Here is a 21,066-nt window from a genome sequence, read left to right on the forward strand (position 1 = left end):
TTCTAGCCACTTTCCATCCTTCTGTCACAGCTTGGATGCAATTTTGTTAGTTACTGCTCATTATACTGTATTTGTGTTCCGCTAATTAAATATCAATATAAAGAGATTTATACCAAATATCATTTAACACGTACATATTAAATAGGCTAACCATAACTTCTTGATACCAAAACGAAACAAGGAAGCCGTAGCTGATATACACAAATATAAATACTGTATAGTGAAACGTCAAAAATTTGGATTCGGCTATCAAGAAATAGATATTAATCCTTTCAATGACAACTTCTTTTATAAGATTACTTTTTAGATACTTATATGTACAAAATAGCAAAACCTTAATACTATTAGGGATAAAGTCTATTACAAGAGTTTGTTGTTGATGATTTATTTCATGTTCATTAATGCTTTTGATACTGTCGACAGCTTCAAAAGCATGTAGTTTCTAGAATGCCCGGTAAATTCTCAAGAGTTTTTCTGGCTTCCCTATATGCAGTGGGAACGGCATATTTGTCCTCTTCACTCTCTAGACAGGATTTATTTCTTTCTCATCTTTACCACATGTTTCTTTTCTTCAGCAATAATGTCATCTTCATAAATGTCCACAAACAGCTAGGTCGTTATCAACGTTGACAAAAATCTTCGAATGACATTACAGTAATACCTCGGTTTTTCTTGACTTCGGTTATCGTCAGTTTCGGTTTTCGTCGATTTTTCCACGAAAAATTTGTCTCGGTTTTCGGCGCTTGCATCGTATTTCGTCGGCGTGCCTACTTGACCTCGCCGGCAAAAGGCGACTCACGCGTTCTCCTGCTCAATGTGGCGTTATTTCTCGTTGTGTAAGCATTAGGCTGCGACTATGCAGACGCGAGCGAGCGAGTTTTCCGAGAGAGCGAAAATATGTGGCGAGAAATGCGAGAAGCGATAAATATCAAATCCTGTTAGATATGTGCGAGAACCAGAAATTCGCTCTCGCCAGCGATATTTCTCGCTTTTCGCTTGTGCATGTTTTCCTTTGCGACAACTATATCGCTCGCAACCTCCTGCTCGCTACTAAATTTGCGTCTGCATAGTCGCACCCTTACCCCGCGTGTGTAGCCAAATAATTTCATTGCTTTCCTTTCCTTTTAGCTCCATCATGGGACCGAAAAAGTTTCCAAAGCCAGCATCCCTTCGAAGAAGAAGGCCAGGAACACGATCGACTTGAAGGAAATCATTGAAAAATACTAGAACGGTATTAAGATTGCTGAAATCGGCCGCATGTACAGGAAGTTTAAGTTATATTTAGTTACATCCAGGATAAGTTCCATTGTGTCAAAAAAAGAAAGCAATAAAATAGGCTAATGTAGCGAAAGGCGTGAATGTGCCAACGAAACAGATGACAAACAATTGAAGATGTCGAACAGTCATTATAAATTTGGATAAATAAAATAAACAGTTATATGGCGAATCTGTAAGTAACGACAAAATGTAAATAACACATTAATTTTTCAAATTAAGATATTATTAAAAGTGAGCTAAAGAGAAGTTATAATACATCAAAAAGTTTTCGAATATTCAAAAACTAATAAATAAAATTAAAATAGAAGTAAGAAAAACACAGTAAATGCTTTCCATAATATTTAAAGTCGGAAGCGCCATCTGGTGCCTATCGGCTTTAGAAATTGAAATAACGGGAGTGCAGAAGGGGAGATTTTTTTTCCAGTTATGATGTTTGATCAGTCAGAAAACGTCGATCATAATATTAAATATAAGTAAAAATCCTTATGAATAATGTCTTACTTTACGTTTCATCCCAGAACGGGAAGTATGGTATTGTTAAGCAACGAAAATCGCACTGCACTCAGACATCACCCGTATCAAGAGTTCAATAATGGTTTAGTTATGAGTAATGAACCTTTAAAAGATAATCAACTGTTTGAAGTTCGCATTGATAGAAAGGTAAACTCTATCGGAATACACGTGCTTCGTGCATATTGACACAATAAAATCGTCTTAACCTATAAACAGTTCTTACCACAATGTTTGAATAGAAAATTAATAATAATTTAATAACTTAAAAATCATAGATTGTTGCACTCCTAAATTATGTATTTAATACTGTTTAATGCTTATAAATTACATTTAACAAGAAATTTTGAGGAAAAAAGACTCAATATTGCATTAAGAAACTTGGAGGATGCAATATTTTGAATTTTTTAGATTTTGTTGAATTGTATGCTGTATTTTGGAATAGAAAAACATTGTAATTTTTTTATATTGTATGCTACTATTCAAAATTTGCATCTCTTGCATGTTGTGTCGTAAGATGAACATTTTCTTTTAAATTATCAATTTTGACATTGATAATTTAAAAAGTAAGAAATCTTGTTTATAAAATTACATTTATAATGAAACTTCGGTGTATTTTTTGCTAAAACAAAATAATTTCAAATGCGCTTCGGATTTTTCGGAATGTAAATCTAAATTATCGAATGTACCCGTTTAATAAAATATCAAGTTAAGGTTTAGGTTTAAAATATGTAAAATACAAAAACTAAAATTGTAAATTTTAAGATATTTACAAAAATCTGAGTGAGTCGAAATGATTATAAGTGCAATGTCTTTCGGTTACTTATTGCACGATACAATATTATGTCATACAGAATTGATCACTTGAAAAAATATAATTTTCTTCAATAATTTTACATTTTGATTAATTTCAGACAATATCTTTAAGCATGATCAGATTTTTGTGCTATTTTTAAAAACTAGATTTTATAATAAAGTGCATTGCACTTGTTACATGCACTTTTTAATAATATTTAAATATAAATATTATTATCTTGAATTTAAAAATATTTACATCAAATTTTTAATTTAATGTTAAATAAATAAATATAAAATTTAGTTACAATAACAAATTTAAAATTTATTACTGAAAATATTTTTAAAAATTATCTTTATCTTTGACTTTTTTAACATGAAAGATGAAGTTAAAAGATATTTTTTGTTTTACTTACTTGTTTGTTTATTTATTTATGGCTGAAATTAATTACTTATAGTGGAATATGAATTTATGATTACAAATTTCAATAGAAAATTATGATGAAGCTATTAACTGTGATCACCTTGTTGAAAATCTAATTACATTTTATTAGACTTCATATTCACAATGAGATTTGATGTTTGTGACAGAACAATGTATATTTAATAGTTCTCACATTTCAGAATTTTGATTCTTAAAAATTGCTACAAATACAACAAATACATCGTTAAATATACATAAACATTTCTTCTAATCATACAGATCTGTACATAACTTTTATAAAGGCTATGAATCTGTACTGGTGAAAGACTTATTTTTTTTTTTTTATTTTTTTTCTGATGTTAAAATTGGTCTAGTGAATGAGAATTTTGAGAACAATTTTTTAAAATAATATTCTATGTACTGGTACATAAATAATTTTATCTTAATCTGGACAGATAGTCATGTGTCTTAGTATTTGTTAATTGAAATTAAATTATCTGTTCTAGGTTCTAATGCCATGAACACTTAGCCTATTAAGTTTGATTGTTTTAATCTAGTTAGCTTAGGTTACTAATGTTACATTACTCAAATCTAGTTCTAAATCAGTATGCTGCAGAATACTGTTTGATAACTGTATATTCTTCTTGCTATAGTAATGATTCTCAACCAGTAGGTTGCAGCATACCAGTTGAGAATGACTGCTCTAACAAATACAAAATAATTTTTAAAATAATTTTTGTACCATTTTAAATGATTTTATTTTTCAAAGATGAATATGAATTGTTTCAAAATTGTTAAAATAATGTATTAAAAATATTTTACTTTTAATAAACAAATGTTTATTTGTCTTCCTTGATTAAGATAAAATTTTAAAAATATATACAGTAGAGACTCGTAAATCGGAACCCCGGTAATCGGAATCGCCGGTAATCGGCATGATTTTCAGTCGGACTGCTGAATCGAACGTTTTTGATACTAAATTAACTTCTAAAGTATAATTTTCATGTTTTTATATTCTTCAATATATTTATTTTGTTTGTACAAAATGCAGAAATAATTTTTAACGATACGATAGCCTCGATTATTATTATAAAAATTTTTGTTAGGCTTAAAATCGACGAAAATTCAACACGAAGCGACACGCAACGGAGAAAAATTTGAACATCGGACAGGTTAATATATTTATTCGTACATAATCCGTAATCAGAACAACCCCAGTCCCCAATTGATTCCGATTTTCGGTTCACTACTGTATATTTAAAAGCACAAGTTAAGCAGTTGTTACTAAAGAATTTTTTTTGTTTATTTGCTTATCTATATCATTTATGAACTTTAATTTTATAAAAGTATGCAAATAAACAGCTTTTTAAACATTTCATTTACATTAATAAATTAAAATTTATTTGTGTAATTTAAATGTGAGGTAGCATAATTAAAACAATTTTCTTTAATTTATAGGTTCCAACTTGGAGTGGTTCTATAGAAATAGGTGTTACGTCTCTTGATCCAAATGCTTTGGATTTCCCATCCAGTGCAACAAACTTGAGAGAGAGTTCTTGGGTAATGTCAGGAACATCTGTTCTTCAGGATGGAAGATCACTAGTTGAAGAATATGGTGAAGATTTAGATAAATTGGGAGAGGGTGATCGTGTTGGTGTGATGAGAACAAGTAACGGGGAACTTCATTTTTTTGTAAACGGAATCGATCAAGGGATAGCAGCTGGAAATATTAATCCAAGAGTGTATGCTGTAGTTGACATGTATGGAAAATGTGCCCAGGTGTCAGTGTTGAGTAGTCGAGAAGCACGTAAGTATAAATAAATTGAATAGATTTGTGTAAAATTAATATTAGATTATGAAATGTATAATTATTCTGTAGATATTTTAGCCAATGAAAGAAGTAATGAAAATATAGCAGCTGCATATGCTCAAGGAAATTTGAATTCAGATAAACTTAAATTTCACGAACGTTGTGGTTCTATGATTAAATTGTCAAATAGTAATCGAACAGCAGAAAGAAAGAGGCCAGTTGACGAATTTAATAATGGAGTAGTGATGACACACAGACCTTTAATAGATAACGAATTATTTGAGGTAAATTTATTTATTTTTTTAAATATTTTTATTATAGTTGTTATTATTACACATTACATTTATCTTAATAAAATTATATAAACATTCGCATTTGTAAAATTAAATTATAACTTCTAACATAAATATAATCTTATAATTTATAGATTCAAATTGATGAGTTAGTTAATAAATGGTCTGGATCAATTGAAATGGGAATTACTACACACAACCCTGATAATCTAGATTTTCCAGCTACTATGACCAATATGAGATCTGGTAATTGTAGTTTAATTTTTTTAAATCAATTTTATAAATGAAAATTAGTATATTTTTTAAAAACAAATTTACATATTACATAATGTAATTCACTTTCATCATTCTATAGTATTCAACCATTCTTCAGGTACTATCATGATGAGTGGTTGTGGGATTTTAATTAATGGAAAAGGAAGCAGAAGGGAATATGGTGAATTTAATTTGGATGAGTTACACGTGAGTGTGTTTTCTTCTATGAAAATTAATTTCTTAATAATAGTACATACATATATTTTTAACTGAAGCTTGTTAAATAAATTGCTTTATAAGTATTAAATGATTTTAAGACTTCACCAAATAATACATGTATTCTCATCTGAAATAATAAAGAAACATTTTTAAGAAGTCTGAATTTTATATATTTGATGTTTCCAAAGCAACTTGGCTCCATTGTCATCATATATTCAGTTCAAAAAAGAATGAATGTATTTCTGGAGAGTCAGGTTGTTTCAGAAACATTAAATAAGTAAACTGTGAACTTCTGAAAAGACAGACTTTTTTTTTTGTTAATTTTTTTATATATGTTAAAAGTTTTGCAATTATATTTTATGATAGAATATTTAGAAATAAAATTAGTACATGGCTACATATATATTGTATTATTGAAATTCAGGCCAAACAATCTGCTGGATTATATTGGGCAATAAATTGGCTACTATTTAATAATTAATTATTCAGCGCTTTTGCCTAAAGGTAGGTGTTATGTGCCATCTCTTGGCAGATCATTTGGCCTTAAAAATTGGATTAATAGATGTTTATTGAAACTAGTTGGATCTTAATAGGCAGCAAGGCTTGTGCATTTTAATATCTGTTATGAGATTGAATTTTGTTACATTTTTATGTACATTTAACCCTTTGGTGGGCAGCCTTTTAGTTTTTGAGAGGATGTGTTGCAGCTATTACACCACATATGCAATATTACTTCATATCCTCCAATACATGTATGCCTTGCTTAATGCAGGATTTGATTAACATGCAAAATTAATTACAACCCTTTATATACATGACAGAAGTTTTAATTAATATGGCTTTAACAGCTGTCTTTACTTAACATAGATATATTTTTCTCAGCAAATAAAGTTTTGGTGAATTTGCTATTCTGTGCTGAGAATGATTTCCATATAGGTATGTAATTTAATTACAAAAGTTGTGAAATTTAACACATTATTGCTAACTAGAAATTTCCTCATCAAGCATGACATAATAGTTTTTATGAGAAAGTAGAGATTGAAGAATTGAGAGGGGTAGAGATTTCAAGAAATTCAAGAAGAATTGCTAATATTTCTACAAATTAAATAGTTTTTACTATCTGTTGTAACATCTGTTGTAGCAACAAAACAAAATTTCACCTTGAGTGGACAAAAATAGTAGAAGTTACAGAGAGTTCACATACACACACATAAATAGATGATGGCCTTTATATTAAAAAGATATTAAAATCTTTCCATACAAAACTTTATACACTACTTTCTGAGTATACACTCTGCTGTCTTTTAAAAGGTTTCCTTGCTGTTTTCTTTTAGTAATAGACACCTTAATATTGTTTAGTTTCTTGATCAGGATAAAGCAACATAGAGTTGACTCATATGCTTTCCCCTAGACATATATACAGTTTAACTCATTTATAATGTCATCCATGGGACCGGCAATTTTTTGATGTTATAACCGAGTGTTGTTATCTGCGGGGTCATAATTTCAGTCTGATAAAACGTATTAAGTGTGTTTAAGAATCTATTATAAACTCCATTCTAATTTTACATCGTATGTTTTACTGTAAGATTATTTCTTAATGGTAATACAGTATACTGTATCTATTATGGTAGTAATAATTTATTATCATATGTATAAAAATGCAAACATCGATGTAAACTTTATTTACGTCGATGTAATTAAAAATTTTAAAAATTACATATAAGAAATTTCTATTCGTCTTAAGTTTCAATAATAGCGGAACTTCCAGTTTTGAGAATAATGTTGAATCAAAAGGCAACAAAAGGTTAAATTAATGTATGCCAATTAAAAATAATTCAATTATTTCTTTATAAACTATTTGATATAATATGTTATATTAAAAATAATAGAATATTTAACAATTTAGCATAAAGTAATTTAAAAATGAGCTTGTAATAACCGATCGTCACGTCATTTAAAAGTGGCGAATTTCACCCCACCAAAGTCAAGTGGAAAGAGCACCACCCACAGTCGTTCTAGGAAAGTGAACCCTGACCCTAGGACTGAACATGTAGTATTTTTTTTTTTGTTAAATAAAATTTGGGAGTGCTTCAAATATGACGTTAAAACAGGGTTTTATGTCATTACAAGTGGGTTTTTTAACATTATCTAGTATAGTAAAATCGTGGGACCGATAAAAATTTGACGTTATATCTGATGACGTTATAATCGGGTTAAACTGTATGTATATATTTTTTTGACAAAATAATGAATCATTTTAAATTCCATGTTGATAAAGCAAAGTTGAATTGTATGTACAGTACATTAGTTAGATGAGCAATAACACTTTCTAAATAATGGGCTTGTTAGCTTGTTACTTCTGATTGGAACATTAGGTGGTCACTATGGAAAGATTTTTTAAAAAATTTGTTATAGAAGTGACACAATGTGGCTATCTTTTTTAAAGTGTATATTTTAAATTTAATGCAGTAAGTTTAAAATTTGCCATTTGCCAAAATATTTTAAAATTTAACTTAAGAGAAATTCTGTCGTCAAGCATGAACTAAATGAGGTTACTGATGTCACTGCAATGTAAGTGCAATCACTGATCTGAAATTGATAAAATGTTTATTCTATAACTAATATTTCTGTTAAATAAGTAGCCTATTCTTTCTATCAGAACATAAAACAAATATAAGCAAAATTTCATCTGGATTGGAAGAAAATTGCATGAGTTATAAGAAATTAACACAAACACACACTCACTCGTAACAGCTTTCATGTTATTAATGTTGTTTTCCTGATTATATGAGATAAGAAAGAAAGAATGAAAAGAAAATGTTTTAGAATTCATTAGAAATGTGTAAGATTGATTTCTTAAAATAAACAAATAGTTTGTTTTCAAATATTCAGTGTCAATAATTATGTGTTGTTATAGAATAATGAGTTATATTTCTACATTTATATTACTGATTTAAATTGTCCCATTTTCTTTTCAGTCTTTTCTGTGTGCATATCACATGGAAAAGAGTCTATGTGACACACGCAATTTGTGTTGCATACAGTAGTTGATGTTATGTTTTTCTGTTTGATCTTTTTGAAAATCGATACATTATTAAGAACTAGATTTAGATTTAAAGATTCTACAATAGACTGTAAATGCTGAAAATATTTCCTAAGATAGTGTGGAATCTGGATTCAAAAATACTTCTTAGCAGAATTTCTTAGTTAAATTGTAAGTTTTAGATAAAACTATCTATTTTAATCTATACTGATTTTATGCTTTATATTCAGTATATAATTATATATATATATAAGATGATAATTTTATATTAGAAAACTTTTTAAGTTTTCTTTTGAATATTAAAATATGAAATAAAAGTATTTAATTTTGTGAGTTTAGAGCACCATCTGGGATTCTTAAATATTTTTTGGAGGTTCTTTGGATATTCCAAAGAATTCAAATACATTTAATTTTATAAAATAAATAAATACAGTCAAACCTGTTTTTATGCGGTCTTTTTTTGTGCGATTTTTTTTATGTGATTTTTTTTTGTGCGGTATAGTTGGCGACTAGTCTCGTGCGATTTGTCGTGTCTCACGTTGACTTATTATAGCTAAATAAACTTATTATAGCATAAATGAACTTATTATAGTAATATTATTGCATGAATATGCGAAAAATGAAATAATTTATTTTTTAAGTCAACAAAACACCACCTGGACAAAAATATGTAAAACAGACGATAGACGAGACGATGCAGTCAAGTGCTGACATCTGTTGTCAATAAATTCTATTTTGTACGGTTTTGAGTTATTTTCTATGTGAGACTTTTTTTATGCGGTCCCTATTGACCGCATAAAAAAATATTTTTTAAATTGTGTTGCGAAAACTATTTTTTATAGCCACTTGTGAAGTTTCGCGCAATTTTTTTTATGCGTTTTTTTTTATGCGGTCCCTATCCACCGCATAAAAACAGGTTTGACTGTATATCTATCAAAGAGTCTTAATTGAGTTCCAGCAAGATATAATTTGAAATAAAACTTTTGGAAAACATTTTCACTCTATAAATGGAGATCTTCAGGTTTGTATATTTGATGATGGAATGCTTTTGCAGATCTACATTGTAGATTGAAAACATTAGTCCAAAAGTTTTATTTTGAATTAAATCTTGCTAGAATTCAATTAAAGCTCTTTGATTGTCATGTTATTGGTGAATTATTTCAGTTTTCCAATTGCTGTTGGAACTCCATTTTGTAAAATCTCTTGAAATATGTAAAAATGCAAGCAATAATGAATTATAAAATATGTATTTTTTCCTCAAATAAATATATTTGAATGTATCATCATATATTAAACAAACAGAAGAAAAACTGGAATGGAAGTTAATTATTTTTATTTTAGGAAGGAGATAGGATAGGTTTAATTCGTAAATCAAATGGAAATCTTCATTATTATATCAATGGATTAGATCAAGGTATAGCTGCTGATAATGTACCACCTGTTGTTCACGGAGTTGTTGATCTGTATGGCATGACTGTGAAAGTTACAATTGTTGATTCTGATGCATCATCTCCAGATCAATCAAATGATTCTGTGTCAGTTGTTGAAACTTTGAATGAATGTACGACAGGTATGAAAATAAATTTAAAGCGTTAAAAAAGTATGCATAATTTAATTGAAGATAATTGTTTACTAAGAATAAGATTTTCATTTATTTTTAGATGGTTTGACTGCAGATCCAAATAAATTAACTTTTCATACTAAATGTGGTGAACATGCAGCAGTAATCAATAATGGTAGAACAGCTCATCGACCTAAGTAAGCAAGATCTAATAAATTGATTTTTTTTTATTTGTTAGAATTAATTTTGAATTAAATTTCAATTATTTTTAATTTAGTGCTCTTGAAGATTTTAACAATGCAGTCATTCTCACATCAAGACCTTTAAAAAAGGGAGAGATGTTTGAAGTAGTTATTGAAAAATTAGTAGTGAAATGGGCAGGTTCTATTGAAATTGGTGTAACAACTCACTCCCCAAATGAGTTAGAGTTTCCCTCTACTATGACAAATATTCGTTCAGGAACGTGGATGATGACTGGAAATGGTATCATGTACAATGGTACAAATATCATTGATGATTATGGCCATAATTTGGATCGATTAAAGGTGAGTAATAAATTTATATTTTTATAACACATTTTAAATCTACATTATCTATTGAAAGGTAATGTTGATTAAAAAAGTTGCTTTATGAATGTCACTAGATGACAAAAATCAGAGTTTGATAAGAATTTGGAGCATGAATGAATTCAAATGAAAATGTAAATAAATGATTTTTATCATCTCTATTATATGAAAATTTGATTAATGCTGGAATGTAAAAAGCATGTAGTTAGTTTCAGACTCAATTATATTATTGACTGAATATTTTATTAGCATTGCCATCATGATTTATTTGCATCAATATATTTGCAAATAGTGAATAAACAAAAGGGAATTCTCTTGGAGATGAAGGTATGGAAATGAGTAGCCTACATAAGCAAATGAAAGGTGTTTTCATGTTTATGATGCTATGAATGATGAAATCTTTATGATTTCTTTAAGATCTACAGTAAAATGATAGTTTAATTTAAAAATATATACACATTTTTATTGGATTTAATGAATGGTTCAATTTCAATGGTTACTACTATAAAATCAAGTTTTTGTTATTTCTTCAACCCCATAAAAAACAATTATAATAAAGATATCCAGTCAGAAAAATGAGATTGTATGATGATCACTGGATTGAGTTGCTTGAAATTTTATTTCAAGCAACTCAATTGAAATTGCTAAGAAAGACTTTAAAATTGACTAAGAAAGGTGTACGGTGATTTTACCATGGCGAAGTCGAAATGTCGGAGGTTGTTCTTGAAACTCCACTTTTATTACGTCGCAGAACAAAGGTAACTATCTCTGGAAAAAAACAGCAGCGCTTGCGGTTTAATCACATGACATGGGTGAAATTAACCTTGACACGTAGAGGTGGTTTGGTAGAATCCATTTCATACACTGTAACTTCAAATACATGCTTTTGTTGTCATAGATTGCTGCAGTCCCCAAACTTTTGGATCGTACCACGTATATGTCCTGAATAAAACTGTAATACTCTTGACTACAATGCACTATGATGCTCTTTAAATTATAGTAGCCTATTATGATCTTGGATAGTAATAAAACCAAAGGTGCTGTTGATTTATTAGATAAATTTATTTTAACATTTGCAGAAGACAAACAAAACAATTACTGATAATTTTTTTTACAATGTTGTTGATGTATTAGCTTTTAATGCCTTATTTTTATGGCTTGAAATTAATCCAGAATGGCACAAGATAAAATTTGACATGAAGAATATTTCTTAAAGAACTGATATGTAGGACTCATTTGGGCTGACTCTCATTTTCACAATTTTTATATGTTATTTATTTTACAGATCAGCTGATGACATAACAGATGTTATGGTTTCAGTTGTGGAGGATGTTTCTATTGGCAGAAGGGGTAATTACAAGAATCTATAAGTTACTGAATGTTGTAAAAAGTTAATGTAAAATAACACAAAATAATAATATTGTATTATTTAATATACAGTAGAGGCATTAATTCTGGACACTTTTAAATTGGTATTAATTTATGACATTTTTTATTTGTATTGTCAGAAAAATGCATTTTTGATATTTAAATTATCATTTTTATCATATATTTAAGATATCTTTATTCAATATATAACAAGTTTAACAAGTTAAAAGGAGTAATAATTTTTTTTACACAAGAATTTCTGAATTATCTTCTTGAGCAGTGGCAATAGCAATATTGAAAATTACATGTTTATTTCAACTAATCACAGGGCGATGCATAGGTACGTATCAGCATCCAATCTGGAGAGTTTGAGCAATCATATCTGACAGTTTTGTCAATTTTAGTCTGCTATTATTTTTGAGTGATGTAGATGTGAAAAACTTAAATTAAGGCTCCTAACAGAACAAAATGTGTTGATTGGTCTCCAGCAAAAGAGAAGCAAAGCAATTATCTTTTGTGGGGAATGCTACACATATGAAGAAATATCAATACAGTTGGGTAGTGGGGCTACAAAATCAGGTATGAGAAAAGTTTGCAAATGCTTTTGTGAGACTAGATCAACAAAAACATCCACAAGAACAGGCGGAAAACCAAAAATAACTGTGTATTATGTGTGCAGAATCTGTCGTCTGTCCCTGCAAGACTGTCACAGATCATTAAAAGACAAACAATATCCTGAAGACATCTGGCATGCAAATTGCTGACAGAACCCACAACCATTAGGAAAAAATTGTGTGACAATGATCTGTGAGCAAGGACACCAAGAAAGAAGCCATATCTCAACAAAAAACAGAGGCAGAAATGTATTGATTGGCATACAAGGAGTGGACACATGAAAACTGGGGCAAGATTATTTGGAGTGACGAGACAAAAATTTGTATCTTTGGAATGATGGAGTGAAGTTTGTTTGATGTGGAGCCAGTGAAGACTTTTTGCCTGAGTGCACTATGTCCATCATGAAGCATCCTGTGGATGTAATGGTGTGGGCATGCATGGCTAGACATGGTATTGAACATCTTGCTGTCATAAATGGCAGCATTGACACAAAAAAAATACCAGGAAGCAGTGTTGGAAGCAAAACTACTCTCCACCTTTGGAAATTTGTTTGAAGGCAACCATCAGCAATGCATCTTTCAGCAGGATGGAGCACCATGTCATACAGCCAGAAGTTGTCTAAAGTGGTTTAGGGACCAAAATATTACTATCTTGAATTGGCCAGGAAATAGTCCTGATCTAAATCCAATAGAAAATCTGTGGTCCAGGTGGAAAGTGTTGTTGTCAAGCTGAAATTGCAGTAACAAAACAGAGTTGATAGAAGCCATCATCAAACTTGATTCAGGGTAATCACACCAGAAGATCTCAGGTGTCTGTGGATTTAATGCATAAAAGAATTGAGGCAGTGATAAAAGAAAAAGAGTATCCAACAAAATATTAAAAATGAACTGTTTTACTTCATGGAATGTATTTCATATGAAATATTATAAATAAAGCATTCTTGTAAAACTGTTGTTTTACTAAATAATTTTACTAAAGTTTTCCAAAATTATGATGTCATACTAAGCAGAAAATAGTGTAATACATTATTCTTTGATTAAAATATTAAATGTCATACAAAATTTTTGAGTATAAATTAAATTTACAAAGTCTACTAAAAGTGTCCAGAATTAATGCCACTACAGTGGGTTATTGGTCAACGAATATAATCCATTCCAAGACTTTGTTTGCTATCTGAATTGTTCGTTAACCGATTATCAATTTACTATAGGTGTTTATGGGAATTTGATTAATTTGTTCTGGAGACCTCCAAAAATAAAAAATATATACTTTCTTACTATGTTTATTTATATGTAATAATAAAAATACATACATACACAGTCTTACATTTTTATTAATCATGTTTTTTCCATTTGTGGGGGTTAAAAAATCTGTTTAATGTCAATTGCTTTTTTCTCTTCAGATTTTTCAGAAGTAATTAATAGCATTGTAATTGTAGAGATCCTCAAGCCTATTAATCTCAACCTGGTTTGGATGTCATTCTAAGACCGTTGTTCTGACATCCTCCCACTTCTTTGAAAGATGTTTAAAAGCAGATATCGGCATTAATCCTTTTCTTCAGAAGAAAACATATCTGGCCGAGTTTCTTGGTGTTCTTCATTCAAGAATTTTTGGCATTCTTCTGTCTTCAGATCAGTTTCAGATTCCATTATGAGCTCTTCAATGTTCTTTATTTCTCAGATGCAATTTTTGTTACCCCTTAAGCTGCTTGAGTCTTTTTGATTATACAGTATCTTTCTTAGATAAGATTGAACTGCAGCCTGCTGTAGACCTGTTCAAACCATACTGCCCAGCAACATCAGACGTCTTCTGCCCACTCTCTACCTTAGCTATTATACTCTCACCTTTTGAAAATAAAATCCGACGCAAAACTTAATGAGTGCCCACTCGACAGTCTTGTGAATACTACAAAAGAATTGTTTCTGTCAGAAAAATAAAAGGCTGGAAGTATAAGGGAGAGTTTCAAAGTTAAGAGGAATACTGTCCGATCAGTATGTACTGGATTGAGCATCGATGCCGATGTCTCCCGCGCTCCAAAAAATTTAAAATTGTTTCCTGAAGACAAGGAAGGGAAGACCAATTGGTATTTATTATTTTATGTCACTTCTTGTGTTTGTTGTGTGAGGCGTTCTTTATCCAAACATGTGTTCGTTGTCTGAACATAAAAATCTTTTGAGAAAGTGTTCATTATCCGATTTGTTCATTAACCGATCACCCACTGTACTGTATGTATTTATTTATTTATTAATAAATAATAAGAAAGATAATTTTTGACTCCAATGTGGGCAGAAGAAAAAAGCATTGAAAGTCATCTGTTCCAAAAATAAAACTTGAATGCTTCAAACATTGATTCTTTTATTTTTCTTTTCTTCATAGTCAGTGTGTTTATTGTTTTTATTAAAAATGTCGTTTAATAACACTGTTAAAGTTTTGAAATTAATAAATCAGAAGCTGAATCTCAGATTATAACAACGGTAAATTATGAAGTTTTTGAAAAAATTGTGATTGTGTTATTCAAATGAGCAAAAATAGCAAAGAGTATAACAAACTTTAAAAGATGAAGATGATGAAGTTTTATTTCACTTAACAAGATACATGAAATTGTTTCTTATTGCATGATTGAAAATCCAAGCACTCCATTTGGAACAATTAATGAAACAAAAGTTTCATGGATTAACAAAGTTGGCTACTCAACTGTTCAAAATGGAGAAAACAGTCAATGCCCTGGAGAAAATTTCAGGCACAAATGTGAATATATTTCACAGTACAAGCAATTCAATAACACAAGAAAACATGGCATCATTGCAAATTTGGGCTAAAACTGTGAACCCAGACACTTTCAAGGTATCTTGTGGTTGGATTCATGCTTTCAAGAAAAAGTTCCATATTTTCTCTCTTGTTGAAAATCAGGAACAAATTGAAAATGATGCAATTGAATTTGTTCATGATATGATTGAATACTGCAGTTATGATCCTGGTGTACAGGAACTCAATATGGACCAAAGTGGCATCATACTAGAGACACATTCTGGTTGCATATTCAAATATCAAGGTGTTTATCAAGTAATGGCTATGATGCAGTAAGTGGCTACCACTCATTCATTTATTATTCAAGTTGTGATCTTGAAAATTGGCAAACTCCTTCCAATTATGCATGTTTAAAAGAAGTAGATAACTTGATCATCAAAGTCCTAGACCAGGAATGTCAAAGATACGGCCCGTGGGCCAGTCATGGCCCGCAAGACAATTACTTGCAGCCTGCGACATGAATTCAATAATGCTATTTGTTTATATTTTATTATCTTGATATCAAGGAAAATGTGATATTTTGTACTTAAACAAATAATACTTAATAAACAAAATTGTTGAACTCAATAATTATTATTATTGAGTTCGACAATTTCGTTTATTAAGTATTAAATAAAAAAAAAATCAATAATTATTATTATTATTGTAGATTTTATTTTTATTTTTTCATATTAGTTAGAGTTATTAATTTTATTCGATTTAGTTTTATGTTTAATTTCTTATTTACATTATGTTTTCTCTATTTCATCTTTTGAATTTCAAATTAAAGTCTGTCTTTGCAAGATCATTTATTACATAACTCACACTATTTTGCATATAAAATGAGTGTTTTTGAAATATTAGTAAATTACAGTTTATTCTTGTACTTTGAGTTTTGTAATCGTTATTTTTGGATCAGTTTACAGACCTGCTTCAGGCCTGTAAGTTCGCCAGAAATGTTTGTTCTGTGATTAAAGTTATTGCTGGAAAAGTATAAATGGTGTTTTTTTTTAATTTATTGTCAAATCTCAGGTTATTAAAGAGAAGTTTTGGGGATACTATAGATTGCACTCTATGGAATTTTGGGACTTTGAGTATATATCTGAACTGAGGGGACCAAGACGAGTTCAACGATACCCTACTTTTGGACTGGAGATGAAAAATAAGAAAGTTATCATACTTTATTCGGCAATCGCGCAATGATCGGGAGTCGCGTTGCTCTCTCCACTAAGCGTATCGCGTGTTTAAAATTGTCATGCCTCATTACCATGTCTACCTCAAAACCATCGATAACTGGACCTAGTGAATTACGAGATTAGATACATCAGTGCTTTGAACAGGATTTGCCTGGAGTGTAAGTATAAGCTTAAGCCTATAGGGAACTGCAGCCTCATGGCGCACTTCGCTTGCTGCTTTGGCTGCAAGAGGCAGCATCTCGGCGGTTGGCACCTGCAGTGGTCACTCACCTTGTTGTCACTGCCTCGGAATACACGAGAAACATCACCTAGGTTATGAACAGTAAAGGATGAATCACTAACCTCCGGGAAGTCCGTTGGGAGCACGAACAGTCTTGCCTTTCACAGTGCTTTCTTCAATGGTTTGCAGACTTTACCGCAAGATGGTGATACTAGCAACTAGGTGTCGTCTGCATGATAGCATTAAAAAAGTATGATGACTTTCTTATTTTTTGTCTCCGGTCCAAAAGTAGGGTACTGTTGAACTCATCTCGGTCCTGAGTTCAAATATATACTCAAAGTCCTGAAATTCCATAGAGTGCAATCTATAGTACACCCGAAGTTTTTTGAGTTGGCTACTTTTTAGAAAATTTTTGGCTACTAAAGCTAAAAACATCTGGCCTGCTGTCATACTCTAGACAAAAAATTGGCACTTAAGTAATTTGAGTTTGACACCCCTGTCCTAGACCCTATGTTCGAAAATTTATCAATTGTTGTTACATGGTTACATTCTGGAAATATAACACAACTTAAAACCTATAATGAGTTCAGCAAAACTATGCATACTTCACTTTACAAACATTTTAACCTTCTTCTAAGATCTGTCTTAGGTTTAAACTTCTAAAATGGAATTTCTGTTTCTAACATTTTAAAATTTGACCTTCTAACATTAGAAACATTTGTAAAGTGACATATGTGCCATTTTGCTGGACTTATTATAGGTTTGAAATTGTGTTATATTTATTTATGGTTTTATTCTTTAGAAAGTTTAATTTTGGCACATTATGGAAAACTTGACAAAAACAAAGTGAAGAAGTTTTACAAGGACTTGCTACTGCCAAATATATCACATCACTTTGTTCTTTAAGATTCCTGGGCAGGACAGACAAATAATGAATTAATTAATCAGCTAATACACAAAAGAAGACAATGATTCAAAAACTGAAATTGTGCATTGAGCAATGAGCCTCATTTAACCATTGGATTTGCTGTTCTGATTGAATTAATGGAGTTCAGAATTTCAACAAGGAATAATTTGCTGAAATTAGTTCTACTTGTTTTCAATCAGTTTTGTTCTCCGTGATATGAGTATATGATTAGACACTCATTTTACCTGGCTAATTATTTTTATTACCATGACTACTGAAAAGTGTTTAAACAAGAATTACATCATCATTATTTTTCTAAAATATTCATTTTGATTAAATGTGTATTGCTTGAATCATTTGTTTGTTCGTTGTTCCATTATCATTACATAATTAATCATTAACATCATTTCAATTGTAAAATTTCATGTTTTGAGATCTCTGTAACGGATTCTTTTCTGTACCTAAAATTTTGCTAATGTTGAACAATAAATACACTTTTTGTGATACTGAAATCATTTAATTCCAAGAATAGGCCCAAATGAGTCCTACTTATGAGTCAATACATTGTTGAACTGTTTATACATATGTTCCAATATGAAAATGCTGCAAGAATTGTAAAGATGGACAAGCAAGACAGAAGAAAAGCAATCTAATAAAAATTGAGAAAGATATAGCTTCTGTTCATTGTCTAAAGATAACAAAACAAATATTTCTATGAATACTGTTGTCAAACTGTAAAAAATAATTTTATTATGTATTTACATAATAAAATTATATTTTACAGTTTTACAGTAGAGCATCGATTATCTGACCCCCGATCAACCGTCACATCGGTTAACCAATCGCGTTCTAGTCAGCAAATTCAGATGTCCACTAGTAATGTTGCGCTACAATATTTGGCTATGTCTTGGCTACTTTAATATTATTATTGTTAAATTTTTGCGTGTTTCAGCTGGCAACACTGGCTCGACCATGAATGGGAGGCCAGTATTTAAATGAGGCTTAATTTTGTTCAATGACACTATCCAATTGCTGTTTTTAAAATCTGTGTGAGATTTAGCGGCAAAAAACGAGTGTCGGCTGTGAAGCAAAAGAAAATTTTGGACTTCTTTTTCTAATGTATAGGCCTACTTTATGTAAAATATGTAACTCAAATATATTTTTCAATATACAGTACAGTACTGTATTTATTTTGTGCAAAATAAAGAAATAATTTTTAATGATACAATAGTGACGATTATTATTTTTTTAAAAAATTTTGTTAGGCTTAACATTGATGAAAATTCAACGCAAAGTAGGTTAATAGCAATATACTAATATACTAATTACATGGGATATACTAATATACTATACTAATAATGTATTTTTTCATACTTTTTGGTTATCCGTTTTTTCAGTTATCCGACCAACTCCAGTCCCCAATTGAGTTGGATAATGCTCTATTGTATCTTTAGTCTGTATTATCTAATATCCTTTAAATAACTATTTTCTTCACGTGTAATTCATTTCATTATCTTTAATTGCTCAAAATTACAAAAGGATTGTTTATTTTTTAAATTTATACAGTATTAAAAAAATTTACACTGATTGTTATCAAGTTGTATTGACCTGAATAAGTGCAATACAAAACAGAACATAATATGAAGGTTAAGTGGTAAGTGCTAAAAAAATTCAATGCAGTTAGATTTTTTGATAATTATTTCTTTTGACTAGAAAATTATAATTTTATTTAAATTTTATGTTTAAATTAAATTACAATGAAAAGATATAATTTCAAGAAAACTTTATTTTTTCTGGAATACAGTATAAACATTGTGCAATCTTATATTTTAAAATCTTAGAATAGGATATATTCTAAAATAAAAGTATACAGTTCAATACTTTGCACATGAAAGCTGAAAACAAATCTAGCAATAAAATTAAATTAATAAAAAATTAATTTAAAAGAAGCAGACTTTTTCATTAAATTTATTTCTTAGTGGATTACAATTCAGACAATCTTAAAATTTCCAAAAGTAAACATCTTTAAGATTTAAGTAAACAGTTAAAACTTGGCCGACGGTATCTACATTTTAAAAAATATAAAAATAATATGAATGTACAGAGAAAAAACTTTGCTTGCTTCCATTTTCTTATCTGTCATGTGAAGATAGATTGTTATATTTTCAAATGATGTACATTATAATTTTACTTTTGTAAAATAAGCATTTGTTTGTTCAAAATAACCATTATTAAATTATTCAGGTCTCATTGAATTTTAATTTTACAGGAAGGAGATCGTGTTGGAGTTTTGAGAACAGCCACAGGAACTCTACATTTTTTTGTTGATGGGATCGATCAGGGTCCAGCAGCCACCAACATACCTGAAAAAGTTTATGGAGTTATAGATTTATATGGACAAGCAGCTCAAGCTTCTATTTTTTATCATTTAGGTAACCTTGTTAATGTGTTGTTATTTTTTTTAATATTGCTATGTATGATATTTTTAAAAAATACCAAAAGATGTCATAGTCATTCAAAACAGTACTAATCATTGTTATGATCTTAGTTTACATTAAAGTATGAAATAGAACTTACTTAAGTTATTGCGTATATTCAAACTGAGCTTTATATCTAAAGTGTGACCCAAACATTAATACAATGTTTGGACAAGAAACAATAAACTGAAAAATAGTACAATACTGGTTCCAAAAAGTCTATGCAAGAGACATGAATTTGCAAAATGAGTGATAAGTTGGTCTGGCCAAAACAGTTGATAATGACTATCTGAGCAATTAATCCACTGAAAAAGTGTATCCAGGTACCTAACTATTCTAGGGAAGGGTAAAAGTTGAATAAACAGATGCTTATCTTGTAATAGTAGTAGTAGGCAAATACCACAAATTGTAAATGAATTGTAAAAAATGAATATGTGAACTGATGTTATTGAAAAATAAAAATTTTAATAAGATGAAAAAAAGAACATTAAAATTGAAGAAACTTAATTAATCATTTTTATAAGTAGAAGAACAATGACATAAAATAGAACACATTTTAAAATGAACAAAGTTTTGAAAGAGCAAAAACTTGAATCATGGTGAAAAAATTAAAAATAAGAAGTGTTATGTGGAGGGAGAAAAAATGTTTCCATATGTTGCTCAGTTTGCCAACATTGATGTTACAAGTGTTTTCATATAAGAATTTCCAGGCCTTCTTTAATAAAAGTGCTTTTTTGTG

The 21,066-nt window shown here is 29.8% G+C and overlaps 1 protein-coding gene across 1 annotated transcript in view; it reads left to right on the forward strand.

Annotated features, from left to right (window-relative positions):
• The first annotated feature begins 1,650 nt into the window (after positions 1 to 1,650).
• Positions 1,651 to 21,066, forward strand: part of Neurl4 (neuralized E3 ubiquitin protein ligase 4) — a 46,487-nt gene continuing 27,071 nt past the window's right edge. The window contains exons 1-9 of the mRNA XM_067271540.1: positions 1,651 to 1,938; positions 4,466 to 4,814; positions 4,887 to 5,101; positions 5,245 to 5,356; positions 5,466 to 5,572; positions 9,972 to 10,200; positions 10,292 to 10,388; positions 10,469 to 10,736; positions 20,120 to 20,282. Coding sequence (XP_067127641.1) covers positions 1,771 to 1,938; positions 4,466 to 4,814; positions 4,887 to 5,101; positions 5,245 to 5,356; positions 5,466 to 5,572; positions 9,972 to 10,200; positions 10,292 to 10,388; positions 10,469 to 10,736; positions 20,120 to 20,282 — 1,708 coding nt within the window. The 5' untranslated portion in view covers positions 1,651 to 1,770. The remainder of the gene's footprint in view (positions 1,939 to 4,465; positions 4,815 to 4,886; positions 5,102 to 5,244; positions 5,357 to 5,465; positions 5,573 to 9,971; positions 10,201 to 10,291; positions 10,389 to 10,468; positions 10,737 to 20,119; positions 20,283 to 21,066) is intronic.

This window comes from Centruroides vittatus, unplaced genomic scaffold, assembly GCF_030686945.1.
Source record: "Centruroides vittatus isolate TY-2023 unplaced genomic scaffold, ASM3068694v2 contig_4, whole genome shotgun sequence".
Taxonomy (NCBI): Eukaryota; Metazoa; Arthropoda; class Arachnida; order Scorpiones; family Buthidae; genus Centruroides; species Centruroides vittatus.